This window comes from Lathamus discolor, chromosome 3 (genome assembly GCF_037157495.1).
Source record: "Lathamus discolor isolate bLatDis1 chromosome 3, bLatDis1.hap1, whole genome shotgun sequence".
Taxonomy (NCBI): domain Eukaryota; kingdom Metazoa; phylum Chordata; class Aves; order Psittaciformes; family Psittacidae; genus Lathamus; species Lathamus discolor.
In genome coordinates, this window is record NC_088886.1 from 89,064,650 (window position 1) to 89,089,450 (window position 24,801).

A 24,801-nucleotide genomic window follows, 5' to 3' on the forward strand; every position below is an offset into this window, starting at 1 on the left:
AGCCTGATACAGATTTTTATGAAAACTGTAGGAAATTATTATTATTATTATTTGGGGGATTTTCTACTTCTTTGTCAGATCTGGATGCAATCTTCTATGAAAAAGGATTTTTTTACAAAACTTCAAAAGACTGTTTCACTAAGGTTTAACATAAATATCCCAAGATCTGTGCTGGCATTGGAAGTTAAGCAAAAGCTGGTCAAGCCAAGGCATATAAAGATTGCGTAATTCACAGAGATGACTAATAAAGCAAACCTGAACTTCTCACTAACGTGCAAGAAATACATTATTCTTTCATTTTTACAAAATTAGCAAAATATATTATTAATGAAAACATTATACTTCCAAGGTTTCTGGGAGGTAGATGTATTTAAAAAAACCTATAATGGAAGCTGGGACCAACAGAGAAAATTGTATTTGGTGATGAAAGACTGAATGCTTTGCCGAGATTCAAATTACTGGAAAAAAATCACTTCTTGCACCTGCTAAAACAACTATTTTTGCAGAGTTGTCTTATCCTGTGAGATAAAGGGTACCTTGCTATGAACACAGAAATCAATAGAAACTTCTAGTGAAGTTTTGAGTACCACTGAAAATAAGGCCCCTGATTATTCTGGAGGAATTCTAATACACGTTATTTGTTTGACTGCTAATTAATCAAGTTCATTACCTACAACTCAGAGGACCAAATGTTGAATAAAGTTATGTACTGTCCTGGTCAGTTACCTAGTCAGTTACGATGATATAATTCGCAATTATTATATTATAAATATAACAATGAAGACCTGAAAGACCAAAAAATAGTAGGCAAAAATTATCCCAGACCATATCTAAAATACCTGAAGCCAGTTAAGACAACTCAAATAGGAAGTTCTGATCAGTGATATTTCCATTGCAAAAATACTATTTATATTAGCTATCTAAATAGAATTCCAGCAAACAAAATGCATTAAAGCAGATACAAACGACTAATAGCAAACACATCAACTTCACCTCAGGCTGGAAGCTCAGCACTAAAATGAAGTTTATAATCCCATGAGCCCATTCAGTTATAAACTGCAGGTAGCAAATCAAGTGACTATGAGCTACAGTCCCCATGTGTGAAAAATCAATACCTGAGAAGGTTTTCTCTGCCTCCTTTGGCAGCAATTTAACAGGGCAAACAAAATGCATGTTTTAGTGTTAAAACGGAAGGATGAAGGGCTGTAACAGAATGATGACCCTTAAGACTAAAACCAGGCTCTTCACAGCAGTCTAATCAGAAAAGCCTGACATGCTTTGTATATAGATAAGGAAAAAGAAACCCAAAGCAGACGCAGGATAAACCTGGGAAGAAAATAACTGCAAACTTACATTAGCGACCTATTTTCTGAAGCCAGCTTATCTTATATTGGATTTTTGTCCCATTAAGGATATCGGAATTCTTCAGGACTAAGATAGCTTCCTCACAAGGAGCACTTGTTATCGGTCAGTGCTGCACAGAACTGCATGCTCTGTGTACGGGTTCCCATGCCCAGTACTAGATAGGCAATGCAGTGCGTGTTAACCTAAGATGCTGTCAGGAAGGGTATAGATAAACTGGTTCAATCCTAGCAGCTAGCTTCATTAATACTGAAGATCTTTGTGACACTAATTGATCCTGAGCCTGATCTATTTATCAAGTCTTTCGCATTCAGGAGCTGAAGAATTAAAGCCACTTAGTCATTCACAGAGGGCAAACAACAACTGCTTAATTTTTTGAAGGAATCCTATTGTTTCGCAATATACCTTAATTGTATAATGTAATCTATAACAATTCATCACTAGAGTTCTCCACTATTATTTTTACAGCAGTCTTATTCTAATGAGGAATTTTAATAAGAACACTCTCCTCTATCTGTAAGAAAAATAATAATAAATGGTTAACCAGGATACAAAGAACATCTCTTAGTGCTGACAATGACTCCTGCTTAAGATAAAGTATTTTCATCAGTGAGCTAGTTGTTATGCATACCAGCATGTGTGCAGTAGCCTAGCGTGACACCAATTTGCATAATTTCTCTTCTCTAACAGGCTTCAAAAATAATAATAGGCATACAAAATAGAATCCATTAATTTTAAACTTCCTTCAGTAGCTATCTTCATGGAGCAGCTATCAAAGGAACTTTAAAGAATTAAGTTTAATAAATTATAAATGTATTATTCAGGTTATGCTATCTGGGCCTATAACAATCTAAGTTGAGGTCAGTAACAAAGACCAAGGCAAATCCACAAGCAATTGGCTTGACGCTTTCCCAGTCAAAAAGACTGACAAAAAGTGGCAGGACAATGCCTATGTTCACTGCTGCTCACAGTTAATTATTGAACTTGAAAATCAGTGAGAGATTTTGGGGTACAGATAGGGAAAAGGACAGGCAGTGATAGACATAGAAGCTGCTCAGAGCTCTTATACCTATACATGTTACGTAATAACGCCTTAATCTACAGAGAGGCACAAAACCAAATTTGTTTTTTGCTGATCTGAACCCAAAAAGACCTTACCATTTGTTAATATTTAAGGCAAGCAGAAAGATTGTGTGTTAGCAAACTCTGATGGGAAGCTAGTTTCAGGAAAAAAATATGCATATGCATTTGCATGCTGTGACTTGCATAGCAAATAACATTGCTGTAGTGCTCTGATTCTCTCTGATTGTCCTGGTTTCAGTTGGGACAGAGTTAACTTCCTTCCTAATAGCTGATGTAGTTCCCTGTTTTAGGTTTAATGTGAGAATAATGTTGGTAACACACTGATATTTTAGTTGTTGCCAAGTAGTGCCTACCCTGATCAAGGACTCTTTTTGTTTCTCATGTTCTGCCAGTGACCAGGTGCACAAGAAGCTGGGAGGGAGCACAGCCAGGACACCTGACCTGAACTATCCAAAGGGATATTCCATGCCATAGAACATCATGTTCAGTATATAAACTGGGGCTGTTGGCTGGCAGCCACAAATTTCTGCTTAAGAACAGGCTGGGCATTGGTCAGCAGGTGGTGAGCAACAGTTTTGTGCATTACTTGTGTTTCCTGAATGTTATTTCCTTTTTTTTTCTTCACTATTATTACTATTATTTTTGTTACTATATTTTACTACAATTACTAAACTCTTCTTAACTCCTTCTTCTGATTCTCCTCCCCAACCCACCCAGGGTGTGGGGGGGGAGTGGGCAGTGGCTGTGTGGTACTTAATTGCCGTCTGGAGTTAAACCACCACAATGATATTCATCCTGTAAAAAGTCTGGCTTTCTAACTTCAGCCAATAATTTAGATCTTGGTACACTTTACCATACGGTCATCAATAAAAAAGATCTGCTTTATCACATAAGGGATGGTGTTATGAAAAGTGAAAGTCGACAAAATTTACATGTAGGCCTAATGTCCACTAATACAAAAGCACATTACCAAAGTACTCAGCTACCTCATTGAAGGAAAAAGTACAACTGCCACAGTAGAAACAGATGCCAATATGGAGACAAGCAAAAATTCTCAGAGCTTGATCCTGCCAGATGTTTCACATAGAGAAACACTCATCAGTTTCAATTCCTACTGATTCAGGGGATTTGAAGGAGAGTAACACCACAAGAGCTGTGAACTTGAAGAGGGAAAAATTAAAAAAAAAGAAAAAAAAAGGAAAAAAGTCCACAAACTTTCAGAATAGAATTTAAACACAGAATAAAGTAATAACAGACTGGCCTCTTTTGCCAGATTAAATCCCGTCTGCTGCAGATGCTCCTCAACAAAGTTAAGAGAATGGCAGAACTTAATTTACAAAGAGAAAACATGACAGGCAAGGATGCTGTACTATGCACTGGGTACAGTAACTGCGACCTGGAACAACCAGCCTTTAGCCATTCATTAGCAGCTATTCAGTTTTCTTTTACATTTTTGGGTTCTCTGCTTACAAACTGGACAAACTAGTAACTTTCAACAGTAATACCTGTATTTAAAGTTATCTCCTACTTAGGAATCCCAGGCTGTGTCCCTGTAAACATTACAGCAATATTCTGTTGTGGTAGCCCTCACAGAAGTCTCATCAGCTGTCCTCAGGTAACAGTCCAAAGAGAAGCCCACAGATGGCTGTAAGCATCCTTCAAGACTCAAAGGTCATGCATTTTGGCTTCTCTTGTTGGACACATGAGTTTGTGCACCAGCTCAGCTAGCCACAGAGGCATGCTGGCAGCTCATTCTCCAGTGCCTTGAAACCCTCCCTCAGAGCTCCACAACAAGGGCATTTTTAAAGATGTGTGAGGTGAAATGGATATATGCACAGACTTAACAGGGTTTTGAAAACCCATTTACTTTAGCTATTACAACGAACATAACAGTCAAACAGTAAACATCTTGCTTTAAGACTTCCTGACACATCAAACTCTTTCAGCTTCTAACTCACTATAAGCAGGAGTTCTCAATCTCTTCTTTCAGGCTTGTGCCATTTAGGCTGAAACACAGTTGTTCTCTTTCAAGCCATTTCTCCTGACCTCTGCAGCAAGCACCCTTTTTGTGGAGAGGCTGATTTTCCTTTAAAATGGCTGATAAGAATCTCTTTCCTTTAATCCTTGGTCCTCTGTATTAGATGGCTCCTCTTCAAATCCCCTATGTGACCAAAGTTTAAAGCTTGATAAACTGGCTTGTAACAGAGTATTCAACCCTTTATTTAATGCCATTCACTCATCAAAATTTAATTTCTCCTCTCTGTTAGCTTTGGCAGGTGTAAAGTTTATTTCAACCAACTTAACAGAAAAGTAGTACAACAGACAAGGCAAATACACCCCTACCCAAAATGATGCTTGTAGTCTGATAAACTTACACATAGAACTTCGAACAGAAATCATATATGTAGATTTCTATAACTGTCCCAACTGTCAACTGATGGTTTGGCTTCGCGAGCGAAGATTTGGGAAGGGCTTTACCCATGCATACTACAAGCACAATGACCAAGGGCATGCGGGATAGGCAAATCTGGCTGGAATAAAAGGCTGCTTAGGCAATCAGGAAGTTTCCTACCAGGACTGTCATCTCCTGGGGCTATCTCGAGCGACCAATGTCCTGATCCGCCCGCATGCAAGGCTGGATCTGCAGCTTCCGATGCACCTTGGCACCTGCCTTTTCGACCCCTGCCTGTCGCTACAGACGAGTGAGAGGAAACCCTTCCAGCCTGCGCAGTGGATTTTTCAGGTGAGGCACAGCATGCATGGAACTGGCCCCACCCTTCACACCTGAGCTTTATCTGCCACGGCCTCGCTAGCTAGGACGGTGACAGCAAAGTCCTCAGGTCGCAGGTTTTGTAAGACTGTCCTTCCCTTAGATGGAAGGCCTTACAAGGCCAGACGAGCTCCACCTGCCCGGGTTTGAAGTTAGGAGTTTTCCTTCTCCTGTGAGGAAGGCTTGTCTTCGCTAACGAACATTCAGGAAGGGCTTTACCCATGCATTCTGAACAAGACTGTCATCTCCTGGGTCAATCACAAGCGACCAATGACGCAACAGCACAACATCAAACGTCTAGGCAGGATTCTGACTTAGAGGCATTCAGTCATAAGCCCGCAGATGGTAGCCTCGAGCCAGTGGCTCCTCAGCCAAGCGCACGCACCGGGGGTCTGAACCTGCGGTTCCTCTCGTACTGATCAGGATTACTATTGCAACAACACATCATCAGTAGGGTAAAACTAACCGTGCAAGCGGGGCCTCATGATCCTTCTGACTTTTTGGGTTTTAAGCAGGAGGTGTCAGAAAAGTTACCAGAGGGATAAATGGCTTGTAGCAGCCAAGCACTCATAGCGACATCGCTTTTTGATCCTTTGATGTCGGTTCTTCCTATCATGGTGAAGCAGACTTCACCAACCGTTGGATTGTTCACCCAACTGTCAATACACTTATATCATACGCACGTTTCTGTAAATAGACTTCCTCACATCATTACTGTTCACACAACGGAAGGTTTGTTACCCAGGAATGGTTCTACCAATAATATACTCGAGAGTGTTTCAGCAAAACCAGTTGTCTTGGGTTTAGTTGGGATAGAGTTAATTTCCTTACTAGTAGCTGGTACAGTGCTGTGTTTGCCTTTAGTCCGAGAACAATGCTGATAACACACTGAAGTTTTAGTTGCTGCTAAGTAGCCCTTACTCTAATCAAAGACTTCTCAGTCTCTCATGCTCTGCCAGTGAGGAGGAGCACAAGAAGCCAGGAGGGAGCAGAGACAGGACACCTTACTCAAACTAGCCACAGGGGTATCCCATACCACAGTACATCATGCCCAGCATATAAACTGGGGGGAGTTACCTGGAAGGTCAGATCGCTGTCAGGTGAAGCTGGATATCAGTCAGCAGGTGGCGAGCAACTGTACTGTGCATCACCTCTGTTTATTGGCTTGGGTTTTTTTTACTTTCCCCTTTTGTTTTTATATTCTCTCCCCTTGTTATTTCCTTTATAATTAGTAGTTGTACTTTAGGTATTAAACTGTTCTTATCTCAACCTGCGGGTTTTACATTCTTTTGATTCTCCTCCCCATCCTGCCCGCGCAGGGATGAAAGGGGGGTGAGTGAGCAGCTGCTAGGTGCAGATATACCGGCTGGGTTTACACCACCAATATATTTGCTGCTTTTTTTTTGAAATTGCCATATCTGATTTATATCCTTGTGGTATCAATTGTACAAAGGTAATTTTCTATAATTAATTATTTATTTACTGTTGTAATCAGACATCTGAGATAGTCATAAATATTTATATGTCCAGTTAATTCACTAATGAAAACTGAACTAATTCTCAAAATGGGATGTTATCTCAGAGGCATGCCAACCTAACAGTCTGCTCAGCCTTTACATTAGTGAAGGCAACCACCATATGGAAAGCAACTAACAGGAGCTGGAAGACACCTGATCTCAAGAGTACAGTCTAGGAACGGGCTACAATATCAGGACAGAAGAATTTTGTGTGTACCCTAGAAATACTATCTCTAATTTCCCGATTTGTAAAATTTGCAGTAACATCCTCTACCCTTATACTTCTTTGCAATCCTTGGGCTTCTCACTAGCATTAGCAGAGACACTTCCTCTTCAGCAATGGAAATCTCTTTTCTTTTTAGGCACTGAGTTATTGGTCTGCAACTCCACTATCCTTTATAGCTTCTGATAAGTGTTTTGGGCTGCTGGCTGCCTGACAGTAGTTCAGTACCATCTATTGCAAGAGCCTATGGGCATAAATTCCTTGAAGTTAGATGGCTGTACTGATACCATTCCTCACCTAAACCAGGTCAACATAAACAGCTAATAAAAATTTATTTACTACATCTGCAATAGACAATGCCATTTATAAAGTTTCAAAAAGTCACAAAAGAACAGAAATTAAAAGAAATAAGTTTACATCTGTCCAGACTCAGATCAGTCTTGAGGGGTCTTCTTATCTAATAAACTCACAGCTCTTTTTCAGCTCCTATCCCCTCGCAGAAGAGAATCCTACTTTGGCAACCATTTTTGCTTTATAAGCCATTGCCATCTCTGGGGCAATCTGCCTTTGTCCACCTCCTTAAAACACAAGCTACTAGTCATTTATCTAAGAAGGAAGTAATCTGTTCCTCCATCAAACTATTGCTTGCCACTTTTGGAGAGGCTGACAGCTTTAGGCCTCATGCAAAGAGTTTCAACTGCCCCATAAGAAACTTTAGTGACTACTCACATTTGGCTCACCTTTTCACAATCTGTTAGTTCATTGTGAAGCATAACATTAACTGGAAAATGGTCAAACCTAAGAGCCAAAAGCCCTCAAAATGTTAACATTTAGATTTTTATGTATTTGTTATGTTGCAAGTTAACAACCATAGGTTAAGCAGACACACAAATGTGATGAAGGCATGTCTCATTTAACTGAGTTTTAAAAGAGGCTGTATGTGATAATAATGGATGTTGCTGGAGTTAAGATACTAGTTTAACATGTAATTCTGTTCTGGGGGGATGTTGCAACAAAGCATTTCCAAGGTAAGACCACGGAATTCTTGTCTAGTTCAGTCCAGAAGAACAGAGGAAACACTACTGTCATGAGTATGGAAGCAGAGGTACTACTACAAATGCTAGGAAATAATGTTATAGACTATGAACACTGCTTTCCTCTCATCACTACTGAGAAAGGTCAGACAGGAAAAGGTCACAAAGTATGAAGACTGCTGGTTTTGAAACTGCAGATTCATGTAACTTGGCTTCTACAGGGGAAGGAAAAAAAAAAAAAGAAGAAGAAAAAAAAAAGGAAAAAAACCCCAAAACCTGACAGGACAGGTTAGAGAAAGTCATGTTTTGCAGGATTTGTTCTCTGAGCATCTCAGACCTATAGCAATTTCAGAAGTGTTTTGCTGGCCTCCTGGGCTCCAGGAACAAAAAGGAGGAAAAATGAGGAGTCATAAACCACAGATTATTCTGTACCTTCAACTACTGGACACCACTGAAAAAGGAAGAAAAACTTTCAGATGACAGTCAGATTCTGAAGCACTTGATGCATTTGCTAATTCATAAGTATGTACCTTTCCTGTAGAAAGGAAGTACAGTGCAATGTCACAAAAACAGAAGGCATATGGTACCTTATGTAAAATCCACTAGAGGTCTGGGGTTTGCTATTTGTACAAAGAAAACACTTAAAAAAATTAGCTGCCAAAAGACGATGAGACAATCACACAAGCTGATGAGTTAAGTTTCTGATGGAAGATCTTATTATGATAACTCAAAAGGAAACTACCACAAAATCCAGAAATAATCCTTGACAAGGCAATTAGGTTGTGTCAGCAACCGAAGCCATCCATGCCAGAATGACTATTGAGTGGGCTGTACTATGACATAACAAAGGTGTTCATGAATTCACAATATTAGGAGAAAACAGACCTGCAGCAGACAAGCATGTGAGCTCTGACTCAAGCCAGATGTAAAACTGCTTATCAACTGCAACAACAAAGTAATGCCCAGCACATGCAAAGAGACATAAGCAACACAATGGATTACATAATTTTGCAAAAGTATGCAATGTCAGGGCATCTGCTTTCCTTGGGAGCTGCATTTAACCTCAGAGCCATCACTCTGCCTGCCCAAGCTATCCTACAGCCATGCATCTGCCAGAACATGTACCCCATTTTCATTCAGATGCAAACCGTAACCCGTGGACTTATCTCCTAAGCCAGACCCTGAGTCTGCCTTGTGGCTACAGACTCACCTGTCAGTCACTGGACTGTTGGCCATCCCTGGCTGCCATCCCTGGGTCTATCCCCCTCACCTGGCTGGGGTTCTGCCAGAATGGCCCATGCTCAGTGAGACCACTGCCTCTGCTGCCTCACTGGCACCCACAGCTCCTGGCTCACCTGCCCTTGCATGGCAGCGAGCCCTCACTGCAGAGTGCCTACTGGCACTTTACCCACACCTTTTTTCAGGCTAGCTTCCCTCAGAACATGCAAAAATTTGCATGTTTTTCAAACCAAAGAGTAGTGAGACCTATAGCTCTACAGATCCTTCAGTGCATATCAAGAGGCAAAACCACTGAGATCCATCAGCTCTATTAACAGATGAGCCAGATACATTTTTCCCATGGTCACTATTTTTACCTGCTTAAAGAAAGACAGATGAAGATATGCATGCTCCAGGATCACCTGGTGATAACAGTCAGGCTTTATATGTGTTAAACTAAACTTTAATGCTAGATACTGCTTATTTAGAAAATGTCAACTGAAATAGAACTGAGTGTGGTGTGGAACTTGTAAGGCAAATATTTTAAGGTAAATAAATTCTTTTTTCATCTTTGCTTTTTTCTTTTCTTCCTTCACACAGAGTGAGTATTTAATGCCATAAGGACTTACTGTTCTTGACTGAGCAATTATTGAGGCAACCAATATTTAATTAAACAAAACCCCATACTGTAAAGCAGAACCCTATTTCAGGACCTGCTTTTAAAAAAAAACCTCTCCCCCAAAACCTATTCTCAAATTTAATTATTTTCTTTTATTAAATAAACAGTTCTTGCAAAATTTTGGAAGTTTAGTCTACATTACTTAACAAACTTAGGCTTCGGCACAGATTATAAAATTATTCTGATTTGTAAGTCTCTGGAGTTCATGAAAGCATAAGACTAAGTTTGAATGGTAACAAAATATTCTTCTGGCTGATGAAATATTCATACCCATTTGTCATCAGGACTTTAATAAGGAGGGATACAGCCTTTTCACTTCTGTTCAGTAAGGAACCGGCAAAGATCTTTCTTTCATTTAATTTTGAACGTTAGAGTAAAATGCCTCCCAAAACTCTCCTAATATTTTCCCTTTTCTGTATAACACAGGACTTAGAACACTACCTACTTAAAAAGATGACTCCGTATTTCAGGTAGACAAATACTTACAGACAATAGATAAACAAATAAGGTTTATATATTTGCACCATACAAAGTTTACAGAAGTTTTCTGGGTGAGATGGTTTAGTGCAAGGTGTCCCTGCCCCTGACAGGGGGGCTGGAACTAAATGATCTTAAGGTCCTTTCCAACCCTAACTATTCTATGATTCTATGATTCTAAACTTTCAACATTAAAACTTCACTCTACTAAGTTTTCTGCATTTCCCCAGGTGTAGTATTGTTAAGACTCAGAGAAGTCAGATTAAATAAAGACAGAAAACTACACCTTAGCCCACCTTACAGCTATTTAAACAGGACCATAATAAATTTCTCATAGTGGTAGTACGATGTTCATTCCTCACAAGAAATAGTCCCAGAACCAGCAATTCTTGCAGCTTCTTTTTAAAAAGGTATTGTAACTTTGTGGTAGAACACCATGCACTTTTTACTGATAATACAGACAGAAGCATAACTGTATGTAGTTTTCCCATTAATTTTCCAACCCGTACTTAATTACTTGATTTAGGACAAGCAGACTATGCATCAACTGACTAAACTCAGAACAGACAGGAAAGCATGACAAAATAAAAGAAAAGCTGAGTTCTTAGAGGAAAATACAAAACTTGCTCTCCAGCTCACTTCAAAAATACAAGGAGCATGTGGGAAATGTGGGGGACACACAACAACACGCCAATGAACACGGTCTGTCTTATGAAAGATCATGAGCATGGAGACAGTAACCAAGTGGATGATGAAAAGACAAAGGTGAAATCCCCAGGAACGGTACATTAACGTAAGAGCTTGCTACTGGGGAGCAGGGGAGGAAGTGGGACAATAAATCTGTTTCAGAAGAAAAGTATAGCATGACTTCTTACAGATCTAAAAATACACTTTTGTGTAGTGAATCCTTCCCTCTATGCCTCTGAGGGACTACAGCAATTAAGGCAAACACCTCCTTCAGAGCTCCACCAAGTTAAATAAGTCATTTATTGAGCCCCTGCAGCACTGTGGTGCTGAGTGCTGGGTTCCTCTCCAGCTGCTTCAGCAGGTCCCATTCTACTGCCAGTTCCTGACTTTCAAACACCTCATCTGCAGCCCTTGTGTTGCTTTACAGTGCAATTCTGCTGCTGGCTCTAGGTCCCATAGGGATTCCAGTTTCACTTTGGTTTAAGATTATACCACCACTTTCCTGCCTCGTGCTTGTTATTAGAGCTTTTGTCATTGCTCCCTGAGGAGCCATCTGTAGTCCTTGCTTTCCAAGCAGCTAGTATTCGCTTTATTCTCTTTCAGACAACTCATGGTAAAATGCAGATAAGAGCTGAAGAGAAACATTGCTGCCAATACCCAAATTTGCGCAATACCCAAGTTTGTGCATGCATGTGTTATCAGCAGTAAATACAGGTTAATCAGATGTCAGAGGAAGCCGATACAGTCAATCAAAAGTGAAACTCAGATTAACCCAGAACTCTCTGAAAACTGGAACCTACTAGGATGTGGCAGCCACCTCATGACTCCCCACTTCAGGAACACTTTGCCAGGAATCCAGAGGAATGACTGCAGCGTGTGGAGGCAAATACGAGGAAATCTTAAGATCGCTGTACCAAGATGCCTTAAGGAAGTGGCAGCATTGTAGCATCCTTGTCCACAATTGTGAACCTGAAGACTAAAATACCGTTTTCCCTATTTTGATTCTCATGGAGCTAATTGGCTTGCAAAAGATGTGCCCCAGGACAGAACAGACTATTACATATGGAAAGACCACCCTAATTTATGAAGAGAGAATAGGGTGTGGATTCTTCACCACAACTGCTTACAGCTGAAAGTACATTATCTGATTTAACAAGTACTCCAAATTGCATTCTTAGTTGTTCCTTGTAAATGTTGCATCCCCAGTCTTTCAGCCTGCCACAAAGAGCATCTGCCTTCCAGCTCAGAGAGTGGATTAATTTTCTGTTCCAAATGCCTTTTCACAGATTAGTCTAAAGAAGGTGTCCATTTCACAGTAGCCAGTTCACTGTATGAGGGTGTGAAACCACATTTTCTCAGCAGTGCTGCTAAACTCTGTGAAGTTCTTAGCTGAGCAACCTCATGCCATCACAAATCACCATGCCAACACCTTTTGTCCAGGTATTAAATCAGCTAGTTTCTCTGTATTACAACATATGCATTATTACAGTCAGTAGTGATAGCCTTTCACTCTTGAAAAGGGAAAAAGGCCAAACCACTACCAGTGAGAAGCAACTTGGCCTATTTACATGAATCACTGATAATAAACTTTAGTTTATTGTTCACTGACTTCTGCAGACCCTCCAAAACCTGCCAGCATATAAACTGCTTCTGTTCTCTGGACCTATGAAAAGAATACCAGCAAGGTTTCTCCACTAACATCACCTTCCTCTATATTATCAGCTGCTAAACTCAAGTCACTTTCTTTGATTAACACTGGTACTTCCTCTACATTTGATGACAGTATGTATGATTTACAATACAGCAATCAGTTTAGTTTTATAATAGTTTTTCATTGAAACGGTGATCTTGCCACAAAACATGAGGCACCATACCAGACACATTTATGAGCAAATTCCCTACTTTTTAGCACATTCAAAATATTTGTTAAACAATATTAAAAAGCTGAAAAATATCCTTTTCATTAAATGAATGGGGGATTTTCCCTATAAATATAACTGCGAAAGACTTTTTAACTGTTTTCCAAAAGTACAAGAGATAGGGGATTGTTTGTAAAATTCTCTGTAACTTTTTGAAGATATACTCTTCTTTCCCGAACTCATTTTTAATCACAGGAAATTTTTTGAGTCATGTACCATTAGCTGACATATTTATCTCATCTTATGATCTTTCCTGGCTTGCCTCTCAGAGCCATTAACTCAATGCTCTATCTGATACAGTTGCTCATACTGCAGGTGACATTTATGTTAGGTTTGTTTCCGCAAAAGAAAATGTATTAGAAAAGGTAGTCTGACAGGTCTTTATATCCACTTCACAGGCTACACACAAAGTATAAAGATCATCCATGTAACTACTGACAGAAAAGATTAGAGAACAAGTGAAGACAACAAGATGTGCACCAAACATGCCCTCTTCTTTCAAGTGAGATGGAAGTAATCCTTCAGCCCTCCAGTAAGTTTAAAATATAGCGTGAAAAACCTACAAGGAAACACAAAACCTGCTATCCCACTTTAAACTTTTTACAACTCTTCCTGCTTAATACCCTCAGACTGAGTTTATTTCCCATATATCCAGGAAAACTGCTAGCAACATCTATATTACATACTTCCAATATCAAAAAAAAGGGCTTTTAATGTTTTCTTTTCTTTTCCTTTCAGAACAGATTTTATACCAATTCTTTAGGGCAAACACAACCATGTACCAAATAGCTCAGTGACAGGTTCTTTGGACATGTTATCAACATGACGAGATTGTCCCATGATGGAAGTGAAGTGGATACTGATTACATGGTTGGTATCCATACTGCCTAGCTGGCATACTTAGAGATCGGGAACCTGAAGCAGAACAGCTTCTGCTCTCCCTATACCTCCAGGTTTTGCTGGCTAATCTCAAAGTTGATATATTACAATGTATGCATTTGCCTGATGCCTTAACTGAGGATAGAAGCAGCAGAGAACACTGAATGCGGAAACTCTCCACCTTGCTGATACAAGTAAAATTCTGCTTGAGTAGGAAAATATTTATGAAACAATTGATAGAACTTTTCCTTTTCCAAGGAGTAGTCAATTGTAAAGACGAGATCCACCTTGGGATCAGCATCACTCTTCTAGCTATATGCCTACCCAGGAAACTAAAAAGAGCAGAGACAGCACTCTTTCAAATAGTTTTACACAGCACTTTCTGTTGTTCCAGATTTCAATGCCAGGAAGAAAATTTTCCCTAAATATTTCTATGTTTTCAATTATTATAAAAAAATAAAAAAAAAAAAAAAGCCAGAGATGCCTCTACTTTCTTACACCTAAATAAGAGCCTGGACTATTTTTGTGCACAGCATATCGTTTCCATATGAATCTCAATTAGTATTCATTGTCAGTCTTGGAGCTGAACTCAAGCAGCCCATTGCAGATCAACTGCCCATCCCTTTGCAGGATACCTCCCCACCACAAAGTATCATAAAACCTCTATCCAAGCATTTACAGTATGCTGCTTATTAGTGACACAGAGTCCTCCTAAAAATTGTTCCACAAAAAAATTCTATCTCCTGAAAGCTTTAGTTAGAAAACAACACATCTACAACAAGGAGATGTATAACTGCAGTTAGCAAGCTCTGTTTGAGACCTTCTCACATTTGGACCTAGGTGTGCAAGAGGAAAGGCTGGTAAGGCAGCAAAAAAGGTGCAGTTGCAGACCTACAAGTTCAGTACAACCTCCATGGTAGAGCTGTAACTATGTCAATCAAGGACAGACTAGAGGGTTTACTCGGTCCTACAGCAAACCAATACACCTGGGACTTAGGGCAGCCTTACAAGAGTAGGCATCACTGCAAAAGTCCAAGATCCTCCACCTAGTCCCAAAACATTTATATATTTGCAAGTCACAAAGCATTTTGGAGAAGAAACCATGGCATACAGTACAGATCACTATGCATTCTATAGATGTATCTATCTTGCAAATGCAGCTTTGTCAAGGACACAGGCATCTGCTGGCTAATAGGAGTCAAACCTTTTATACACATGGGTAACTACATATCTCTACAAAAATGTGCTAAACTAACTAGATTTTGTCTTTCAAGAGAGAAGATCACCTTAGCGTGACAGTGCAAACTGTCTTGTCATTAGCTTCATGATCACCATGACTTAAAAAGAGCTACTCTTGTTACTATACACATACATAAGAACCTATGCAAGATTTTTTTCTTCTTTTAAGAGCAAACACTTAGGTATGTAAATCCTTAGTTGGAAACTGCGTTACCTACAGCGTTAATATTCTCAGTGAGCTGATTTTTCTTTTTAAAATTTTTGATAATGAAATCCCTGTTTCATTTCACAATAGGTTGACACCGACAGGGCCATGAATCCTGATGGAAAGAGAGATACCATTTTAATTTTTTGGCAAAGGACATCAGCAGGAAAAAGTATACCATGAGTCAATTCTTCAGACAGGAGTTATAATTAAAGTAGTACAGGCTGCACCCTTCACAACCCATTCTTTCTTATAATATCAAGGCTGTAAAAGCTTATTCATCTTCCAATACTGGAGGCACTGCCCATCATCAAAACCATCAACACTACACTCGTAACTCAAGACTAGCAGCTTTTAAGGTATGACTTAATCACTCTTTTGAAAGAAGCTAACAGGTAAGGCCTATAGAAACTAAGCACAGTTATTTTCTTTTGGAGATAAGGCCAAAGAGTTCCCTAATAAATGTAACTAATTTTACCAGTCACAGAGATCTGTATTTCACCAAGACATGCACCACCCAGTTCAAAAGTCTCTCTCTAGCAAGCAGTTTCTGCACAGCAGTAGAAAGAGAAGTGGCTGAACGAGCCCACAGTCACAAGGGCAGTTCTATCATTAGCGAACGTTTGTGAATGGAATTAATGCTTCTAGTGCAACCTGAGTCAAATACAGCTATGCTACTACAAATGTACGAAGGCCACATTAAGAAGCAACAACAGCCAGTAACCATTATTTTTAATTACAAGTTCTCGGTGAGTAATTTTCTTTCACAATGTTCTTGGTGTTAGGATGAAATCAGGAGTCAGCTGTTTTTCCTAGCTTGATAACTTTAATTTCATTACTTGAGAAAGAAAAAAAGAAAAAGGTTACGAAATACAGCTGCAAGCAGAGCTTCACGGCTACTAGCTGACCATCTGTAGGATAATTATGACATGTTAGCAGAATGAGACATGGACTTATCTATTTTATGGGAAGGGAGTCAGAACGACACAATACATTTGTTTTTTTCTCCAGGGTGCCATAGAATATGACATTTGAAAATTCTTTCTTACCTATTCCAGTTCGCTTCAGGACTTGCTTTGTTCTCAGCTGCTGCAACAACAAATACAAAAGTAAAAGCTTGACAGCCTTCAAGACATTTGAGATCTTTGGCATTTCTCCAGCTGTTTCAAAGTAACAGGCTACCCAAGCTAACAGTTGTTGACATACACAAACCCAACTGCTTGCATTATAATTCTATGCCAAAGCTGGTAAGTGACAAAGGAGAATAAAGTGAAAACTTAAAGTTTGCACTCACCTGACATAGCTCCTGTTGGCCATATGCTGGACTCAGCAAAAGGTAATGTCTCTCTGAGCAATAAACCTAGAATAGGTAAAGGCTGAATTATTAACAAGAACATGAGGAGATCTCAAAGGCACATGATGAATGAAACAGAAATGCAAAACTTACAGCCTGATTTAGTTTGTAAAGGGAACTTAAGAGTTTCCTGAACTCTTTCTCAACTGATCTATTTCAAACACTAAATGGCATATGGAAAGAAGCAGGATAATACTTTACTGCAATGCAATAAATGATGAACACAGTACCCTGAACTGCCTTCATACCAGTCTCTCGCAAAGTAGAATTTAACTAAAATGGAAATATCTGGCTTCTATCATATGGTCATTGTATACACTCCCATTCCACTGGTCACCTCTCTTTTCCATCATTAACCACTAACATGCTTCCAACTCTGTGTTCTGTCCTCCAGCTCGTTGTACCTAAGACCGCAGATGTGCTCTTTAAGCAACTTGTAATTGTGCTGATATAGTCTCTAAGTTCACACAGTATTTCAGGTTTAAAATTGGGTCATCCAATTAACTCTGAATATGGCACAGCACAGCAGGAATGAAATCTATGGATTTCTGGGCAAAGGCTGGAACTTCTTTTACATAACTTTGTGTCTTTGCTCATAGCAATTAGAAAGTACCAACCAACATAAGAAACATTGCCAGGATGAAAGGAAAAATTGACATCAATTTCTCCTCTCAAGAGAATATTTTCTAGTTCCTCTGTATTCTGTTTTGCAGAATTCTTATTATTACTTGCAGTGCCATGCAGCAGATACTAATGAGTAGGACAGCATTCAGAAAATGACATAATCTATCTGGACACTTCACATTGCTCCATCTAAATGTGAAGTTCCTAATTTGGGGGAGGGAGCAAGACACAGAACTCATCTTAGACATTCAAATGTGAATACCCACATGGAAGCTGGACATTTAAATTGACATTCGCAACAAGAAAGTAGGATCAGTATGCGGATCTGGGAGAGGGGCACTACTCAGGAAAAGGACATAACGGAAATTCTTCATGTGGTGTCTCAGTGAAACTGGGGCTGAGCGCCTTAATTTGCTTACTCCACTTCAATACCTTCCCTCACTTGGAATTCACAGAATTACAGAATGGTTTGGGTTGGAAAAGACCTTAAGATCACCTAGTTCCAACCCCCTGCGTTTCTTTCTTACACCCTGTTCTGCACCCTGTCCAAGTTTGAATCCTAGGCTGGCTCTCACTTTTAGCCACAAAGGAAGGACAATGAGTTCCTGTCCTCTACAAAAATAAAACCTAGCTAAATACACGGCAGGAAGTATGTATTTATTAACAGAGGTGCTGCTATCTGCTTTACAGAGTTGACCTTGCTATTGAATACAGAATTTTCAGTCATTGCACACAACGTAGGAATAATAACACAGATTCAATACAAGCAGATCTTTCTTTCACCAATATGCCCAGCTTAATAAATTGTTGAAGCCGTGAACACTGACACCCTGGAAATTACATCCCTTTCAAGTGTTTCAGGTTGCTTACCAGAGAAATCTCTGGGGGTTAGTGCACATGCTGCTCTGTGAATTGGATGGATAAATGATCCCTTATTGTTTCTGCTGCAGCAGAGGACTGAAGAAGACAGAATTTTCTTCTGAATCATGTGTAAAGTGAGAAAGGTCCAAGCAAAGCCAAAAAGATACAGTGTCCATGCAGAATGTTAGACAAACAGCTGCCTAAATAGAGTGACAGCAGTAATTATGCCATTATCTCAGGTGGGCTGAACACGTTCACCAGTGTAACGAATGCACCTCCCTCCACAGTCAATGTGCTACCTTCAGAACAGGAAGAAGTTGAAAAAAAAAAAAAAAATTTACTCCAGCGACCTTAATTGCCATCAACCATAATGCTGTCAGGATAAGCAGGCAAACAAAGAGCCATCTTCTACAGCCTTACATTTTATCTTGATATTCTGGCCAAGAAAGCAGTGGCTACAAGGGCAGAGGAACAGTGAAAGATGTGAAAGCATATGTGCTACCTTTAACTCCTCCCTTATTCTGAGATATCTGTATCTCACACATGCTCTACTACTAAAAGTTACTCTTTTTATTAATTCCTATCATGCTATATCAGGAAATGTGTTAATTTTCCTTAATTTTCATATATTTCAAAAGAAACATTATCAAACTAACTCAAACTAGTATTTTCAAATGTGTAGTTCTGCTTTTCCAAACATATATGTGAAAAAGCATCCCACATATAAAGTGTAGTTCATTTTTCCAGATACAATATCAGTACTCCCTCTCCACGCAGCAGGATACAGTCAGTGTCTGAGAAAGGATCAAGTGGGTAAAAGGTGGAGAAAAAGAGGACCTGCCAGCAAGAGGCTACTAACATGCCTTATTCCTTACAAAGCAGCAACAAAGAAGCACAAGGTTCTTGCCTGCTGTGCAGCATTCAGATGGGAAAGCTCAGCCTTGCACTGTTAGGCACTTATCCCATAGTGGCATTCTAGCCACAGCCATACAGCTTTCCAGCTTTGACACAAAGAAAGCATGTACAGCCCTATGCAACGCATTATTTAGAGAACTTCTCTTCCCCAGAGAGGGGGAAATTCCTTGCAGAAATTTTGCACAATTAAACAACAGCAGTTTCTCAAATTATTTTTCAGGTTTCTGGTGTACCACGTCAATCCCAAGGCCTTACTTTGTTAATGTTGCATTGTAGGGTTTCCTTTTGTTGAAGTACTAAACAAATCAGTCACATCTCATCACCCCAGACAAACCACCCTTTCCCCACTATTTATGTCACCTGTTTAACTCCCAAAGCAAGAGCTGTGCAAAGACGTGAAAGCTGCATGAAAGGCAAGACAAGTTAGAAGGGAACTAGCAGAAGACTGACTGCATGCATTAGATGGTTGTTTCTTCTACATTTCTACCTGCAAAGCAGTCCCTTCACTTTCCATAAAAAGCAGAACAGGCGCTTTTTTCAGCTGCACACTCTCACGCCTTGGCTGACCACCACCTTTACCACGCACTCTTCTGTCCTTTAGATTCCCCTGATGCAGCTCCCTCGCCTTCTTCTTATCTCCCCCTCCCCATCTTAGGAGCTACATGGCCTTATCAAACAGCACAGTGATAATCCATCACAGCAAACAACTCCGCATATTTGTTTTGTCCCATTAGCACTAGGAGGAATACAACTCCATATTTTAGTCTGTAATGCAGGAGTCTTTACTAAAAAAGCCTACTCTGAACTTACGTCCTGATTGCCAAACTGCAGCTTGCTAATTCTGCTGCAGTTCAGCTCTGCTCAATTGCACGAAAATTAATTAAACAGTAACAACAACAAAAGAAAAACTGCTATTCAGTGAAGTGCTGATTGTTCCCGCAGGTGCATTCCTAAGTTCCCTGAAACAACCAAGCCAAAGGTGCCTTTCTGTTCTCTGGCTTTATGTTACTGAAGCTCAGCAGACAGAATAATAGGTTAAAAGTTTAGCACTCACCTGACCAGTTATGCTCAGGGTTTGTACAAGGCTTTTCTTCTCCTCCTCATTTTCTGTTGCTGATCCATAGGCTCTCCTCACATCTTTCTCCTCTCTTCTATTTCTTTGGGGTAGATCACTAGAACTCACCTCTAGAGAAGGAAAGTTTGTAAGAACTAACGAAAGTGAAGCTACAGACACACAACCTATCATACTAAGTGTGCTCAGATGATTCCGATTACATCTCAAAACTAGGGCTAGAGGAAAAAATCACCATAATTTTCAGTACTTCAAAACCCCTTCCTAAACAAGCTTGATTTTTGATTATTCTCACAGCTTCGCACAGTGCATCAGCACTTTGTCCATTATTCCCTTCTCCTCCGCTTCCTGAGTGACAGACGGTTGGTAAAGAGAGTAACTTCGGGTTTCCTGATGCAAAATGTTTTTCTTCCTCAGACAAGCCTGCACTCAGCAGCCCCTTGTTAGTGAGCCTCTCCAGACATTAGCACAGCAAGAATCATTGTCTTTGTCAAATGAACTTTTCATTCTGAATACATTTGGCAGAAACATGGCATAACTGGTCCTGGCAGCTCTTAAAGCAACCAAACAGCCCCTGCACTGCTCATTAAATCTCTCTTCCATGTAGTCAGGAGTCAAAACCACAGGTACAGTACTTCTTTTAATCAAGAACTTTGGATGGTACTGGATAAATCACTTACTCTGCATATATATCAACAAGGCAGCATGTAATTCTGAGGAAGGAATCACACAGCGCCACTCACTCTCCAACATGCACAAACATACTGTTCCAGATAACATTCCTATAGAATCATAGAATAGTTAGGGTTGGAAAGGACCTTCAGATCATCTCGTTCCAACCCCCCTGACATGGGCAGGGACACCTCACACTAAACCCACACAGAACCCAAGGCTCTGTCCAACCTGGCCTTGAACACCACCAGAGATGGAGCATTCACAGCTTCCCTGGGCAACCCATTCCAGTGCCTCACCACCCTTACAGTAAAGAACTTCTTCCTTACATCTAATCTAAACTTCCCCTGTTTAAGTTTTAACCAGTTACCTCTTATCCTGTCGCTACAGTTCCTAATGGAAAGTCCATCCCCAGCATCATTACAGGCCCCCTTCAGGTACTGGAAGGCTGCTATGAGGTCTCCATGCAGCCTTCTCTTCTCCAGGCTGAACAGCCAACTTTCTCAGCCTATCTTCATACGGGAGGTGCTCCAGTCCCCTGATCATCCTTGTGGCCCTCCTCTGGACTTGTTCCAGCAGTTCCATGTCCTTTTTATGTTGAGGACACCAGAACTGCACACAATACTCCAGGTGAGGTCTCACAAGAGCAGAGTAGAGGGGCAGGATCACCTCCTGCAACCTGCTGGTCATGCTCCTTTTGATGCAGCCCAGGATACAGTTCCTAACCATGGAACACCACAGGGCTGCAAGTACCAGCACAAAAGTTCATACTTGCCCTATTTCCAAAACAATCCATTTACACTTGAACTAGCCTTACATTTTAAATGGGCCTGAAATAGCTTGTAGAAATTTATATCCACCTTACCTTCTAGCCAGACTATCATAAGAAAATCTTAGCCCAGTAAGAAAATAACTCTCCTTGGCTCAAGTCACATTTTTATTTTTGGAATAAAACTTAGGTGAACTCTTCCATTTTTACTTTATGTGCTACAGTGTCAATAATTTACATCAATCTGGATTAACATTAGAGGATTAAAGGATATAATGTTAGAAAAATAAATGCATTAGAGTTTGAAAGTGCACATCAAGAACTGAGATGGACTTCAATTTGGGGGTACAAAAAGTCTTAAACAGGAATTCTGAGTATTTTCAGAACAGATTCACCAAGAGCCCACAGTAAATTAAGATATAAACAGTTCACCTTTTTTTTTTTTTGCCAGAGAAAAACCTCAATAACTGCATCTGATATGCTGATGCCATTATTATACATCCTCATACCAGCAGAGATTTCTGTACAAGAACACTGCTTTACACTTAATAATTTCAAAATACTGCAGGACAAAAGACTAAGCCTTGGTTTCGACAGTACAATGAAATTGGAATTCCAGAGTGCAGGTTTTGAAGGGGAAAACAAAGGGGGGGGGGGGGGGAAACCACCTTGCTTTTAAGTATGAAAATTAAAAACCATTTTGTATTTACACAGAACTGAATGCACTGCTTCAGAGAAATAACTGTGAAGACTTTTTAAGTTAGCCTCTTCTTTTCGATTTGTGTGCAGCATTTTCTATGGATAATGGTACCTTTTCTTAGCAGTTTCATATCTGTAAGTACCAGGGAGGGAGAAAAGAACACATATATTTGCTTTAAGGAATTTATCATATAGTATAGTATTTGCAATGTGTATTATGGTTCACTAGTTAATAGTAGGTCACTTATATAAGTACTGTATACTAAAGACAGATCTGTTTCGGTACTGAGGGAACTTACAGAGACTTTTCTTCAGTTATGCATGGCTTTCTTACAATGTGCCTGAATCCTGTGTTACGTACTTCTTTCCTCATAGCTATCTTTTGCCATTTTAATTATTTAATCACGGAGGTTGTTGTTTGTTGTTTTTTCTTTGTCTTTTGAGCACTGCTTATTTATAAAGTTTAAATGAAAAAAAAAACCCAAAACAAGAAACTGCTCACCTGCAGAAGCAGGGTACCCACACAGCTTCAGCAGCACCCCTTGTGTGGCACTGCAGAAGCGGGCCCCATGCAGCCCAGGAACCCCACCTCAGCGCAGCGGCTGGTGCAGCCCGTCAACAGGGCAGAGGTCGCCTCCCCAAGCCGGGCTCAGAACAGACTTCTCCGGGTCTTGGGGAAAAGGCCTGCTCCAGTGGTAGTGACGAGCCCTGCCAGCACCGACTGCCTCTGAGCGGCCACAGCCCCTCTCTGCCTCTCAGCGCCAGCCGACTGCATGGCAAATGGCGACTGCCATTTTGTAGCCCCTCTTCATTGAGGCGCAACCCTCACCCCACACGGCGGCGGGGCGGCCCTACGGGGTCGGAGACCTAAGCGGGACTGGAGCCTCACCGCGCTAGGGCAGGGAGAGACAGCTGCGGAACCGGGGCAGCACCACCCTGCCCTGCCGGGGCGCTGAGGCGGCGGTCTGCCGCAGGAGGCGCTAAGCCAGGTCAGGCCACGGCTCAGGCCACGCCGCGGCGTGCGCCGTTACCTCAGGCAGGCGGAGGTTCCATTGCTACCTGTGAAGCGCCGCGCCGGGCACGGAGCCTCTCGGAGGTGGGATAAACATCCTAAAAGAAGAGTAACGTTTAGTGAGCTACTGAAGAAATCGTTAGGAGCAGGAAATGAAATTAATGAGTATATCTGCATAGTTAGTATGAAATAGCTTACACTGAGACTAAACACCGTGCTTGTCTCCATCTCTTCAGCTTATTGTCCAGAGCCATGAACTGTGAGTGCAGTTCCACCTCTGCTCTGAGAAATGAGTCTTGATGAGGGAAGTGATGTTATGTAGGACTTCTTCCCCTTTGGGGGTTAGTACGGAGGACTCTCCCCATCTTTAGGCTTCACCTTTGTACCTATTCACTTTATTTGAGCTCAGGCATAACCATTTTCAGGTTGTTTATGGTTGCCTGAGGAGAAGAAGCGCAGGTAGGTATTTTTCTCATACACTTTACTTTGTTTACAAAGAAACTGGAGGCTGTTCCAATGCTCAATACACCAATGCTTTTTTCATGTGAGCACTTAAATTCAAGCAAAAATGATATTTACATGAACTATTGTGCATTTTCCCTCAGTATTCTCAAGAATTATTTCATAATAAGAATCTAGAAGCTCTGGCTATTCCCAGATTTCTCCCAGATTCTTATGTTTCATAGAATCATAGAATGGTTTGGGTTGGAAGGGACCTTAAAGCTCATCCAGTTCCAACCCCCTGCCATGGGCAGGGACACCTTCCACTAGACCAGGTTGCTCAAAGCCCCATCCAGCCTGGCCTTGAACACTGCCAGGGATGGGGCAGCCACAGCTTCTCTGAGAAGCATGTGCCAGCGCCTCAGCACCCTCATAGGGTAGAATTTCTTCTTTGTATCTAATCTAAATCTGCCCTCTTTGAGTTCAAAGCCATTCCCCCTTGTCCTATCACTACATGTGCTTGTAAAAAGTCCCTCTCCAGATTTTTTATAGGCCCCTTTAGGTACTGGAAGGCTGCTCTCAGATTTCCCCTGAGCCTTCTCTTCGCCAGGCTGAACAAGCCCAACTCTTCTAGCATGTCTTCATAAGAGAGGTGTCCCAGCCCTCTAAGCATCTTTGTGGACCTCCTCTGGACTCACACAAGCAGCTCCACATCCTTAATATTACTGTTTGCAGTAGCAGGATGAATTGTCAGTCCTAAACTATGATTTCTATGAACATTGATTATCCTTGAAATGAAACCAAACAAAACCAAGCCTTATTTCAGCACAGCCATTATTTTTTGTTGCTGTTTGCAAATCTCGGATAGAAAAGAACAACTAATTGTTGCAGTATTTTCTATTTACACATGCAGTGTAATAACACGCATGACAATTGATACAATTGTTCCATTAATGCAAGCCATTTCTAGCCTTTCTTTAGACTGTATTTGAAAAAATTAATTCGTCATGTTTATGGCCAAAAAGTGAAAAGCTATTATTAAATGAAATGTTATAAAATGATCTCAAGAACTGAATGGTGATGGAGTATT

The 24,801-nt window shown here is 40.6% G+C and overlaps 1 protein-coding gene across 1 annotated transcript in view; it reads right to left on the reverse strand.

The window, feature by feature from the left end:
* MYO3B (myosin IIIB) overlaps positions 1 to 9,225 on the reverse strand; it is a 195,543-nt gene extending 186,318 nt beyond the window's left edge. Inside the window, exon 1 of the mRNA XM_065670620.1 lies at positions 9,200 to 9,225. Within this exon, the coding sequence (XP_065526692.1) occupies positions 9,200 to 9,225 (26 nt within the window). The remainder of the gene's footprint in view (positions 1 to 9,199) is intronic.
* Between the last annotated feature and the right edge of the window lie 15,576 nt (positions 9,226 to 24,801).